This window comes from Pelophylax lessonae (genome assembly GCF_965119305.1).
Source record: "Pelophylax lessonae genome assembly, chromosome: 7".
NCBI lineage: Eukaryota > Metazoa > Chordata > Amphibia > Anura > Ranidae > Pelophylax > Pelophylax lessonae.
Genome location: NC_138774.1, coordinates 98,932,190 through 98,946,266, shown reverse-complemented (window position 1 = coordinate 98,946,266; position 14,077 = coordinate 98,932,190). Strand labels below are relative to the sequence as shown.

Sequence of the window (14,077 nt, the reverse complement as noted above, 5' to 3'; positions counted from 1 at the left end):
TAGAAGAGGTGCGAGGGCCACATGAAATTGCCTGGAGGGCTGGATTCGGCCCACGCCCTTATGTTTGACACATGTGTAATAAGGTAATCAGGCATCAGTTTACATTAACCCTTACTAGGAAGAGTCCCTGAAACGGAGTCACTGACACTAATTTGTTTTAACTTTTGAGTGCATTGGCAGCCGGCAGGACTTTCCTGTGAAGTGCAGGGGGGGGCTGCTATATAATGTAAATTGGTTGTGTTATGTCAATGGGGGGGCTGTGTTGAGTCAATGGGGGGGCTGTGTTGAGTCAATGGGGGGGGCTGTGTTGAGTCAATGGGGGGGGCTGTGTTGAGTCAATGGGGGGGGGGCTGTGTTGAGTCAATGGGGGGGGGGCTGTGTTGAGTCAATGGGGGGGGGGCTGTGTTGAGTCAATGGGGGGGGCTGTGTTGAGTCAATGGGGGGGGCTGTGTTATGTCAATGGGGGGGGCTGTGTTATGTCAATTGGGGGGCTGTATTATGTCAATTGGGGGGCTGTATTATGTAAATGGGAGGCGGTCTAATGTTAATGGGGGGCTGTGTTATGTAAATAGAGGCTGTGGGCAGTAATCGTGATGCATCGATAATTGTTCACATGATAATCATAATCGAATTGTGAGACCAGTGAAGATGCGCAGCCCTACTTGAAAGCTGAAATGCCTGGCAGATATGAAAGGTACAAATCAATGCAGCTTTGTAATCATAAAAAATGCATTTTAAATTAAGTATATTCTGTACAGGAGAGCTCAAAGGGGGGCAGTACAAAGAGCCAAGCCAATCAGGTGTGTTGCAGTGCAAGGAGCCATGCTGACCGGAGCAGTGAGTTAAAGTGAGCCTCCAACAGAGAAAGCTTGGATACCCTTCCCTTTGCTATATGACTCAGCTGTGTAAATGTTAGAACTGGATGGCTAGAAATATAAATCCTTTGACAGGTAAAACAGCCCTCATATATGCATTTCATCTCTGTATTTATCTGTTGGCTGCAGTTCATCTTTACATTTGTAATTGGTGAGCAAATAGCTTAGACCTTTTATAAATGAGGAAGTATAAGCAGCGCACAAATTGTTAACTTCATTGAAGATTAAAATAGCACTGTAACAGTGGGGAACATTATAACTTTCAATACAAGCGCTCTCTGTTCCTTTGTAGAAGTCTGCAAGTTTTGCTCCAAATTGTAGATTGCTGCTGTATAAACACATGGAAAACCAGCCACTCTCATTCGGTTGATTTTTCTTTTTTTATATAAAGCCTCTTATTGGTACTTGAGTCAAAAATACATAAAGCGTAATTATCTGTCTTCACAATTGAGAAATGCTCACAGCACCATCTACCGTTTACTGTGCTAAGGTTAATATAGTAAGTACAATAAATGCCACAGTTACAGGGTAAGTATCCCGAGAGAAACATGGAGCCGGCCATTGATGACTTCTCAGCTTCTTAGCACTGCAAATTTCCCGTCTGTAATGTTGGGTCACTAAAGAAAAATAAAAAAGGTACAATGGCATGGGAGTTGTGCCATGGAGTAAACCCCAGTGGCAGGAATCTACTAATTCCTGATTCTGGGTTTAACAGCTGCGAGAGGCTAGCTGCAGCCGCAGAGGCCCTACGCTGTATTGACAGGCTGTCAGTGGCTGCAGTTTGCACACCCAGCGATTACCTGTGCTGATCGCAGCTGGACACACTTGGTACAGGCTTGACAGCAGCAGCTAGCCTCTTCCAGCGGTCAAACCCAGCAGCAGAAATCTACCGGCACTTTGGCAAAACACCAGTGTGAATGTACCCAAAACTGGGCACACACATATACATTTGTTACACTTAGCATGCAGGCTGAATGAAAAACACTTAGCAGGACTCCTTCATCCAGATGGATAAATCTCCCACTGCACACCGCCAATTGTCAGAAAACCTGAGCAGTGTCTGCATACAACTGGGTGCAGACACATTTGCCCATCAATTTTCCACCTGGCTCCATCGACTAAAAAATGTTTAATAGAGTGGTGTTAGCACCCACTTGCCAAATATTGCTCAGTTTATGACCAGCTTAAAGCGTAGCTCCACTTTTTTTGGAGGAAAAAAAAAAAAAAACATTCCCCTCTAAGTGATCAATATACATTGCAAAGATTATAACAACCTTTGTTGCCGATTCCTACCTTTTGTTATTCTGCAGAAATCCCTGTGTGTCTGTGCCCATGTGGGAAAGTAAGCTTAATGGGAGTGGTTTCATAATTATGAATCAGCTGTGCACCTGAAGAGCACTAATGAGGAAATCTGCTGTGTTTGCATCCCTTTAGACGTGTTCCTAATGGGAGTATCGCACAAAAAAAAAAATCTAATTTTTGTTGCAGGGGATGCCTAAAATCTGACTTGTATCTTAGTGCAGACTTCTGGGAAAATCAGTAAGCCAATCACACAAGCAGCAAATAATGGATCTGGGGGGGGGGGGGGGGTGGTCAGTATACATTCTGTGCATTGCATTTTTAGAAAATTACAGTGGCTGCAAATTGAAAGAGAAAGGTCATTTTTAATAACATTCAATTACGATACGACTTGTGTCGCAATTGTATACGTAATATTTTGTTCTTCATTTGCCATTTTTTTTCTTTTTACCCCCCGAAAGTGGAGTTACCCTTTTAAGCCTGGAAATAACAACAGCTTCTCACTTTTCTTATACTATCCTGATCTGCATACTTATCCCAAGTTATCAATAAAACCTGTGGGTCAATATCAGAGTCAGGCAGCTAAACTGCTAGAAGGAGGCCGCAATATTTAGCACAGAAACGTTGGCAGATAGCACTCCCAGCTCAGGTGGGAGAATCTGTCCACAGGACAACTTCTAGTCATGCACTCCACAAATCTGGCAAGAAGAAAGCCATTGTTGAAAGAAAGCCTTATGGTCCCATTAGCAGTTTGCGAGAAGCCATGTGGGAGACACAGCAAATGTAGAAGAAGGGGCTCTGGTCAGATGAGACCAAAATTGAATGTTCTGGCCTAAAAGCAAAACGTTATGTGTGGTGGAAAACTAACACTGTATCCACACTGTGAAACATGGTGGTGGCAGCATCATGTTGTGGGGATGCTTTTCTTCAGCAAGGACAGGGAAGCTGGTAAGAGTTTATGGAAAAATGGATGGAGCAGAATACAGGGCAATCTTAGAAGAAAACCTCTTAAGAGTCTGCAAAAGATTTGAGACTGGGGCAGAGGTTAACCTTCCAGCAGGACGACCTTAAACATACAGCCAGAGCTACAATAGAATGGTTTAGATCAAAGAATATGCATGTGTTAGAATGGCCCAGTCAAAATTCAGACTTAAATCCAATTGAGAATCTGTGGCAAGACTTGAAAATTGCTGTTCACAGATGCTCTTCCATCCAATCTGACAGAGCTTGAGATATTTTGCAAAGAAGAATGGGCAAAAATGTCACTCTCCAGATTTGCAAAGCTGGTAGAGACATACCCAAAAAGACTTGCAGCTGTAATTGCAGCAAAAGGTGGCTCTACAAAGTATTGACTCAGGGGGGCTGAAGACAAATGCACACCACTTTTCACATATTTATTTGTAAAACAAATTGAAAACCATTTATCATTTTCCTTCCACTTCACAATTATGTGCCACTTTGTGTTGGTCTATAACATAAAATCCCAATAAAATACATTTATGTCTTTTGGTTGTAACATGATAAAAAGTGGAAAATTTCAAGGGGTATGAATACTTTTTCAAGCACAAGGTCTATATGTATCCTGTGCTGGTGATTCTAGGAGGTGACAAAGGGGATGGAGATCTCTCTCGTGGTCAGTGCTGGCTCAAATATCACACAAAAATCAAAGTATAATAAAGTGGTTGTAAACCTCAGACATCCCTCTATAGCGTGTCCAGAGCTCTAAGTGTCATTTCTGTCTGCGGCCTTGTTTCTCTGCTATCAACATAGAAAGATTTTTCCGACACCAAGAGGTAAAAAGGTAACAGGGGAGGGAGCTCCAGCAGGGGGACAAATCTAATATAGAATAGGGGATTATCCATTACTTAGGAAGACCCTCTGTCTGGGAGTTTAACCTCCTTCCATATTGATTGGTAGTTTTAAACCTTTTGATGTCCCTGTGCAGCATCATTACTGTTTTAATCCTAGGACTATGTCCATCTTGAGTGCAAGTTTAAGGAAATGTTTACATTGATATTTAGCATGGGTTGTGATATATTGCGCCATTTGGTTCTGGTATCTTATTACCAGTCCTAGGATTTTGTGCTCTTTTTTTAGATCGTTTGTTATTCACTATATCCTAAGACAGCAGAAATAAGTGGATCCTGAGGAAGCAATTTGTGTGCAAAACATGCTGATCCACTAACACTTTATGGAATTTGGGTTATATAATGGACTTGTTGATTTCACTGGATATGGTGTCTTAAATGTTGTATTTTAACATACAAAATAAAAGTGTGTTTGTTTTCAATAGACATTTGGGTTTGTTGGTACAAAAAAAATCCCCATATACGATCTACTAACAGGGGGGACTGGAAAGTCTTTTCCTGTACATATATTGTTGGTAATCTGGGGATGGTGCCTTGTATTTATCTACAACGAGTGTCCACTTCTACATTTACAAAGGGTTTACAACCACTTTACTACTGGAACAACAGCAGTTTCTGGCTCACATGATGCATTGGAGAATAGGAAATAGGTTTCTTGCTTCAGAAGAGAATACATTTAATATGGAGGGAGTTGATACCACACACACACACACACACACACACACACACACACACACATAGTACAGCCTTTAAACAACTTTGTATCAATGTGTTCAAGCAATGACTGGCCAAGCTTTGTTGAGTGTTCCTCTATACTCAGAAGTAGCAGGTATTTCACTGAAAAAAGCAACAGTACAGCAGGAGAGTGAAGCAAATGTAAGTATATAATGCCAAGAATGGTAGGAGCAATGCACGCCTGTTCCTTTGCCCCCAAATACACTGGAATTCAACTGCTCCCTGCTTTGGATCAATCAGTGTGTGGCTGTCCCCCTTGACAAAGTTGATCCTTTTAAAATGGACATGGAACATGCTGGAAAACATTTATTAATCATTGGGAAGATGCTTATTCAGTGTACTCTGAAAGCTGCGGGTGCTGCTGCCAGAATACAATGTCCCTGCCTGGGGATTCCTCCAGCCCCCACATTTGTGTGGATGAAGGAATCTAAAAATATTGAACAGTGTATGGCCAGCCAAAACCTAAGGGTATGTTTATAAAGCAGTGAATGGGACTTCCACCAAACATTCAAGGCAGGTGAATGCTCCTGCTACTTGTGTTTTAAACTGGAATGAATCACCTGCAGTCAATGTTAGTTTTATTGCTTTATTAATCTGCCCCTAAGTGCTACACACAGTAAATAGGAGTGTTGCTTTAAAGCAAGAGTCTCTAAACTTTCTAAACAAAGGGCTAATTTACTGTCCTTCAGACTTTAGGGGGATGTGACTGGCCATTTAGGAGTAGAAATGGTCCTGGAGCCAGTGGTAGAAAATTGTGCATCTTTAGCATTAGAGGGAGGAATAGTGCCCCATCGTTGGTCTCAATGGGGGAAATGGTCAGTAAACCAGAATTAGGTTCTAATTGTTGGTGTCAGTAGGAGACAGTGTCTTGCATCAGTGGGGGAGAAAAGTGCCCCAAGGGTCTAGGAAAGGCAAGCAAAGGACTGCAGTTTGGTGACCACTGCCTTAAAGCACAAATCCACATAAAGTATTTGTTATTGTGTCAGAGTGGGGAAGGAATATCTGTGTAGGGTTTTATTGTGCTGTTTTGGGAGATTTCCCCTCATGCCCTGCCCTGCCCTGGTGAAAGAGGATCAGAGGAACCAATAGTAATGGAAAATCTCTTCAATAGAAGCAGACAGCAACAAAACCACTTTAGTAGAATTGGGAAAGATTAGAACCTCTGGCAGGGTTAATATTGCTGCTGCATTTAGAAAGAGGTCAACGGGGGAAACTCCTGTATTTCTTCTCAAAGCGGCATTCCTTCATTTTCTTAAGCCGGCCATACTCCTATAGATTTGTCTTTTTTTTGTTATGCCTGCTACACAGGTGCAGATGATGAATCTCCCACAGTGGCTAATGTACTTAGCTGGCCCCACCGGCTGTCAAATACTTAAACAGGGGTAGCTGTATGGCCGATCATTTTTCGCTGGATCCATTGATTTTTTTTTTTTATGCAACTGGCAGAATTCTGATCCTGGAAGGGTACATGGAACTAGAAGTATAAATGTAAGCATTCCCCACACTATCCGCAGTTACTTCTCTTTTTAACACCATACAGAATTTGTTTTTACTCCTACCTGGCAGGTAAGTGCACTGGGAAATGTTTATATCCTATTGTTCAAGAATGGTAAAGGTCTGCAAGAATGAAGTTTCCTCATGCAATACTGGAATGATTAGAACAAAAAAAACGGTAGATCCTTCTAACCAGCACTTTTTTCGAGAAGTTACTGGAAAGGTATTTATTAAATTTATTTTTTTTTTTAAAAACACCAGAAAACACAAGTGTTGTTTTCAACAGCAGTGTTTCCTTATTTAATACATTTTTTTATTGTACTACATAAAAATGGATAAACTTAAAAAAAAAAAAAAAAAAGATTATAAAAAAAAAATAATAATTTCATCAAAGTCCACATCATTAAAAGGGCTTTCATTACACCAATCAACCTTAAAAAAAAATATTAACACAGTGAAAATACTGGATTGTATTTAGGAGACAGTCATGATTTAGAATGTATACAGTCCTTTTACATAGAGGCACAATTGTGAAGACAAAACAAATGATAAAAAAGCACAATCGCATATATACTGGTTGATCCTTAATAATTCACATCCGTATGTAAATTTAGTAAAAACTAGGCAGTCTCCCAAACTGAGTCATTATTACTGGTTCGGCTTTGTTGCTCCTCTAAAATACTTAAATTTCAAGTGTTCGTCCAGTATTTTGTTTTGGATAGGAAGCGAAGGTTTGAGGCCCTTGTTGGGTTTTTTCAGCGATCTGTGGGTTCCATTAGAGTAAGTTCTCTTCATTCCCTACCGCTATGACTATGGTTTAGCGACAGGTTGGGTGAGGGAACAAATGTCAGAAGAAAAAAAAAAAAGTGTTTTTACTTTTGTCTAAGCAGAGTGGAGGAGAGCTAAAATCACTTTTATTTTTCAAATGGAAATGAATGGGCTGCACACTGAAGCCGTTACTAATGTAAAACCAGCTAAGTGGAACTACTCCCCCCCCCCCCCCCCCCTTTACAGCCGAGAAAGCTGCCATCTTAGCCTCTGTTTGATATGCAGTTTCCATGGTTCTGCACCTGTGATCAGTTAAAATGCCTGTCATTTGATAATTCAGCTGAAAGGCAACATTATCACACTAGTAACAGTTATGGTGTTTAATCATGGAGACTGATCCATCCACGAGTAAGCTCTCTTTGTGGAGTGAAACACATTTGAACAAGAGCCCACTCCTGCCATTACGCACTATGACTGCCTACACAGTGGGTCTGCTCACTACATACTCTGCTAATGCTGGCCATATACTCAATACAATCAAATCTTTAAAAATTACTGTTCAGCACACAACAAATTATACTTATCCCTGCATCATCTGATTACTTTCCCTATTGGAAAATCATAGGAAAATAAGGGACTGTTTCAAAATGGATCTAGCACTTCATACATCACATGGTGAGAACTATCCACCCTATATTTGATCCCACAAACCAAAAAGCAAATTAAGGTATAACTAAAAAGGCAAAAAACTTTTTTTTTTTTTTTACTTTTGGACAGAGTGGAGAGGGATTAGAACGCCCATTAGGGTTTTTATTGGAGTCTGTGCCCCGGTTAGGGAGATTCAACTTCTCTATTTGTCCTGTTTACTATGGTCATTGAAAGTGAAAGTAAAAGAAACCCCCAAATTTTGAGTTGTCCCCAGAAAAGTAAAAAAGTGTCCACATTGGAAAATTGCCCCTCTAGTTCTGGTGATCTGGGGGTCCTCAGAAAATGCCCCTAATTTTGGTTTTGGGACAGAATGTAAAGGTTTAACTCTCAAATGGGACACTAATGGTAAAAAAAAATAAAATAAACTGATAGGGGTTGTAATCCTCCCTTTCTCTATCCAAAATGAAAAAACAAAAAAAAAGTTTTACCTATAATTCTACTTTAACCTGCGGTTAAAAAAAAAAAGAATCAATCATTTCTTGATTTGGTCAGAATATGAACAATTATCTTTTAGTTGTAAATAAATGGCCAACATATTTATATCACATAACAGGAGACCTGGAAAAATTCAGGCGCAGATAGGCCCCACAGCAATGCAAAACTAAGCCCAATGACCAGCCTATAAAGGTGGCCTTTTCAGGTAAGTGAGAGTTTCCAGATACTCCAGGTAAGGAGCTATGTAAAAGGGAGACATTTATTTCTACATGTCCCCTCTTTTGCTTACACAGTTAATAAAAATCAAAGTAAAATAAAGAGAAATACATAATCTTATTTTTCTCCATACCAAATGATTGGAATAAAAAAAAACTATATTTTTTTGTCTGTTTAAAGTTATAAAAAAATAAAAGAGGGATGATATTTATGTTTATGCTGGGTGGCTGCCTCAATAAATGGTTTAGTATAGAGGTAATGGAGCACTCTATTCAGTCAGCAGCATTGTATTCAGAGATAATCATTGCAAGCTGTAATAATCTAGTATGAGTCAACTCTGTGCCTTTTGTTTTGATACCTATAGAAAATGCTAAATATGCAAAATGTGTAGATTTGTTTTTCATAATTGCAAAAAAATAAAAAAAAGTTTAAAAAGTTTTGATTACAGATGCAGAGTTTCATGATCAGAGGTTCAAGTTATTAAAAAGTTCTAAAAATTATGAGGAAAACTTGCAGCAAACAGTCATGTCATTGGTCTGTAAATGTCCAAAAGCTTAAAACACAATATTTCGTTTATAAAAGAAAAAAAAAAACGCTTTTGAAGTTTCAATATGTATATATTCTAATCACCACTAAGGAGAAGTATTCATAGGTCTTTTATACAAGCCCTCTAAATCAGAGCTGCTTCTGTTACAGGAGATTATAGTCCGAGGCTGTGGTTCACACTAGTGTGAACTGCATGTGGGAATTTCCCTGCATCCAATTCGCATGACAGGAGAGTGTTCCTGGCTCTCAATAGAGCTGGTTCACACATCTCCATACAGCTGCGGAGCAGATTGCACAGGGGTCCTGTGCGTCTTTGGCTCTGTTTCAGGTATGAATTCAGGCAAAAATTCAGGCCCAATTTGTCCTGAAAACGGAGAAAAGGGACATACTGATCCCCTGCTGTGAGCCACATCTGATGTAAGTGTGAACCCACCCTAAGTTCACCACTATGTTACACCTGTTCAGCCGCAGTCACATTTACAATCTGTGTGGCTGTGCAGGGCTTAGCCTGCATGGCTGTGACATTCATTCACAAGGATCTGTGAATGAATGCACTGCAAGTCCTGTCCGACATTGCAGCAGACGAACTTGTAGTTCTCACTGAACCAAGAGTGCAGTAATCAGCGATCTCATAGGAATGTATTTACTAAAGGCAAATCCACTGTACACTACAAGTGCACTTGCTGTAGATCTGAGGGGAAGCTCTGCTGATTTCTATCATCCAATCATGTGCAAGCAAAAATGCTGATTTGAATTTTCCTTGCATGTTCCCCTCAGATGTACAATGACTGCAATTCAAAGTGCACTTGCAGTGCACAGTCGATTTGTCTTTAGTAAGTCAACCCCTTAGTCTACTGAAGATTTTGCAGGAGCTTAAAATTGCACATATGATCTACTAATTTATAAAAAATGATATGCAAATTTTTTACTGCAAGAATACTACAGTTAAAGCGATTCAAATCAAACTTTCACTTTAAAGTGGTTCTAAAGTCAAAATGGTTTTATACCTTAATACAGTCCCTGCATTAAAGTAAAAAAACCTTCCCCTAGCTGCCTTCCACCCCACAAAAAAACATTTACCCGGCAAGTCTCAATCAAGCAATATGCTTGTCTTCAGCAGCGTCGGTCTCTCTTCCTGCTCTCACAGCACAGACTGAGTGCAGCGGGAGCCAATGGCTGTCAGTCAAATCCTGCAAGGACAGAGCAGGGGGGTGACCGAACCATGCTGTGCAAGTCTATGGACACACACAACCTGCCTCGGGAGTGCGCCCGTGTGTGTGCTCCTATAGCATGGGGCTTGCTATAGGAGGCACACACAGGAGAGGAAAAGCAGAGAGCACCAGCGGGGCATCCCAGAAGAGGTGGTAAGAAAACGGAAATGCTCTGTGCAGCATCCTTGCACAGAGAAGGCAAGTATATCTTTTTTTTTATTTTAGGGGAAAAAATAGGAGCCTTTAACATCACTTTAAGCCTGCATGTTACATTACCAATCCTTTGTCAATAAAACATGTGGCAAGACATTCGTCAACTATACCATACTTGACTGCATCTAGTTTCTAAAGCTGAAGTAAGTACCTGCAAATGGCATTGTCACTACTTTGAAGTGGCCTTGTCAAATTCAGATGGTATCTTAGCAGCAAAAGCATATAAAGATAATCATATAAAAATAAAACGCTTATTAGCAGATTGCCATATAACCAAGATGAGTGTGGCTTTCCATTTAGATCATAACCCAAAACGTCAAATCATTCACCATCCAATCACAAGGGTCAGCAGGAAGAACCTGGCAGGAAGCGGAAGGGTTAATAGCTGACTTAGCGCTGTCTCCTCCTATAGCCTGCAGGTTTGGGAAGAACAGAAGCTTCAGTTCACATAAACAGAAAAACAATCAAAAATACAAAAAAAACAAACAATCTAAAGAGGTGATACTGCCTCATCACAAACCACTCATTCTCAGTAGTGTCCCCATCAATACCAAAGGGTGATTTTCCTTCCATCATACGTATCTTTAAGGGGAAATTCCAAGACTACATAATTGTCTGCAGTCCAGTGAACACCTTCAAAAGACAGCCTTCTCACAAAAACACCATTTTAGCTGTGAACCATCACCAGCAGATACACCAACTTGGGGTGACATGCATGTATGTGTGCATAAAGGCCATTGTCCGTGCAACACTCAAATTTTCACTGACCTGAGTGAGATCTTGAGTCCATGCTGAACACCTTCCTATTAACGGCTTGAGGAGGACTGTCCTCATTGCTGCTTCCCGGAGGTGACAGCAGTTCCATTTCTTCTCCCCAGTCAGTCACTGGTCTGTGCCCTTCCGGGGAGAATGGGCTGGAGGGTTTGGACTCGACAGCTTCTTCATCATTGTTCACATTGGGTGAAGGCATTGTCAGCTTGGAGGTCTCCATCCGCTGTGGTAGCCTTTGCTCCTTTGGCGATGCCGGGGAAGCTTTGGTAGCTTCTTCAATGGAGTCCTCCTCAACTTCTGAGCCATCTTCATCTACTTCTTCATCACCACTAGCATCAGTCCATTCTTCTTCATCATCATCATCCTGCTCTTCAAATTCCTCTTCTTCTTTATGTTTTAAGTCACCTTTCTTTTCATCCATCATGGGTTTATGGGCTTCAGATGTACTTTTCTGTGGACCCTCAACTTTTTTTTCTTCCTGTAATACAGCAGGTTATCAAGATGATAGGTTTTTATTAGGCTAAGTTACTAAAAGGACTCACTTTCTTCTGGGATAAGATGACAAGCATAGACCTGAAAACACAAGACTATTTGGGAAAAAATCTTCCCAGGGCTGAGAAGTTGAAAGGGGCTTTCTATACAGTCATGTTAGAACATAATGGCTGGAATTTTTCATTAAGAAAACCTGCACTGAAAGTTAAAAAAAAAAAAAAAAAAAAAAAAAGAAGAAGAAGAAAAGAGGTTGCCATTGGTCCACTTCTGAAAATACTAGTAGCCTGGCTAGATCACTGACCTGGAAGAAGCACAGATGCTCAGATGCAAAATGAAAGCTTCTAAATCTACAAACATGTTCCAGGTTTCCATGTTCATTGATTAAATTACCTAAGCCCCTGAATTTAGATGAGAAGCAACTTGTGCTGAGCATTTTCCTTCAAAAAGCATCCCCAAACTGAGACTAATGGGAGTAGATATATTTAAAGTGTATGTAAACCCTAACCATGAGCATCTTCTATTTCCTTCCCCTTGGTCTGGAAAATATGCCAGAACGATAAGCTGGTTGTGGGCAAGGGACAGTAGGTAGGCCCAAGTAGTTTAGCAAAAGAAAACTGGGCAGGGTTCATCTCCACACACCCACTGTCACATTTTAAAAACAGCATTGCTTTGTGTGTCTCTGCCCACAAGGCCATATCAATCATTCATAGGAATCTGTAAATGAAAAAACTACAAGTCCTGTCTGCTACCACATCAGATGGACTTGTAGGTTTCAATTAACTTTGCAAGCGCTGATTCTCTGGCTTTGTAACAGAGGTATGGGCACAAAGCTAGAGGAAGACTGTGCAGGAGCCCAACATTGGCTCTGCGATCTATTGATTACGGTAGCAATGCTTTTCAGGCTCCTGTAAAAATAAATAAAAATAAATAAATGCACTTTTTTTAACCTACAAAATCATGTACATTTACATTCTTTTTTGTTGAGGTGAACTTAGCTTTTGAAAAAAGCCTAACAGAGTTTAAGAATCTCCACTCTAAATACAAAATAATACATTTTGGGTGGAGTGCCACAAGAATTCTTACGGTTTTCTCCACACACGTCTCCTTCTCTTTTTCCTCCACAGGCAAGGTCTTTTCTTTTTCGTTTACTTCTTCCTCATCATCATCCTCTTCCCAACGACTGTCATGCATGCTATGAAACAATATCAGGCATGTAATCTACTCTCTACAGTAGACTATGTACAGCATAAACTTGCAACAACAGATACTTGAGAAAAACCATATGTGGGTGGATTTAAACGATAATTTTTTTTTCTAACACTTAAAAATAGTGCATGCATATCTGTGTTTTTTTTTCCAGGTGGTTTCTTAGCTACTGTGTGGGCATACTCTGGATTCTATATAACCTCTGAATGCTGGTTGCAGGGTTTAGAGGTGATAGGCTTTCCACACCTCCTCCTATGCAGGTCATTATGTTTCTTCACTTGCAGAATGCATCCCTACATGGAACAATGTGACCCCTCCCAATCCTGCCCTGGGTTATCCTCTCATTTGATTGCCAGCAGCATTTCAGTAAAACAATTAACAAGTGCCTAATAAAATCGCATATGAGCGGAAGGATTAGGGTGGTGACAGAACTACTCTACTACACACCCAGCTCCTGGCAAAGATCAAAAAGTTTCTACAGAAAATGTCTACAAGAGAATGATTACATCACTCCTCTCTGCCACTACCTTCATCACCTACTCCTAATGCTGAGGAACAGACTAGGGCAGATGCATTTATATATAGTATAAAATATGGTTAATACAAAAAGTAACAGGATTTACAACTGCGCAAGCATGCATAGTTTTTAACTTGCAATTTTAGAGTGTGTAAAAAAAAAAAAAAAAAAAAAAAAAAAACTTAAAGAGGTTGTAAACCCGTCCACCTTTTTCTTTTTTTCTTTGGCAACCTGTAAGAGAAACACATAATGAGCTAGTATGCATCGCATACTAGCTCATTATGCAATACTTACCTTAGAACGAGCCCCCGTCGTGCAGCCCGCTTACCTGTATGACGGGCGACATGTCCAGTCGCCCGTCTTCCGGGATCGCGGCATCCGGCCATCTGATTGGCCGGAGCCGCGGTGACGTCCCTCCCACGCACGCGCGCGGGAGCCGACAGTCATGGCACGGGTCTCTGAAGAAACGGCACCAGCGGCCGTTCCTTCAGAGCACATGCGCCAGTGACGTCACTGGATGCATGTAAGGTAAATATCTCCTAAACGGTACATGTTTAGGAGATATTTACAGTACCTATAGGTAAGCCTCATCATAGGCTTACCTATAGGTAAAAGTGTCAGAGGAGGGTTTACTTCCTCTTTAATAGGATCCTGAAAAGAGCTATCGTGCAATATTTTATTTGTTGGTCTGCCACCTCACAAAGTATTTTGCCCTATGCAGCT

General features: G+C 40.7%; 2 protein-coding genes across 3 annotated transcripts in view; one reads left to right on the top strand and one right to left on the bottom strand.

The window, feature by feature from the left end:
- Positions 1 to 14,077, bottom strand: part of CCDC9 (coiled-coil domain containing 9) — a 134,489-nt gene that overhangs the window by 81,164 nt on the left and 39,248 nt on the right. Inside the window, exons 11-12 of the mRNA XM_082264375.1 lie at positions 12,715 to 12,823; positions 11,137 to 11,617 (exon numbers count right to left, since the gene is read on the bottom strand). Coding sequence (XP_082120501.1) covers positions 11,137 to 11,617; positions 12,715 to 12,823 — 590 coding nt within the window. The remainder of the gene's footprint in view (positions 1 to 11,136; positions 11,618 to 12,714; positions 12,824 to 14,077) is intronic.
- BBC3 (BCL2 binding component 3) overlaps positions 1,122 to 14,077 on the top strand; it is a 281,039-nt gene continuing 268,083 nt past the window's right edge. The window contains exon 1 of one of the 2 annotated variants that reach the window (XM_082264370.1): positions 1,122 to 1,133. The gene's annotated coding sequence lies outside the window, so the exon portion shown is untranslated. The remainder of the gene's footprint in view (positions 1,134 to 14,077) is intronic. The other variant, XM_082264372.1, reaches the window with a different exon arrangement.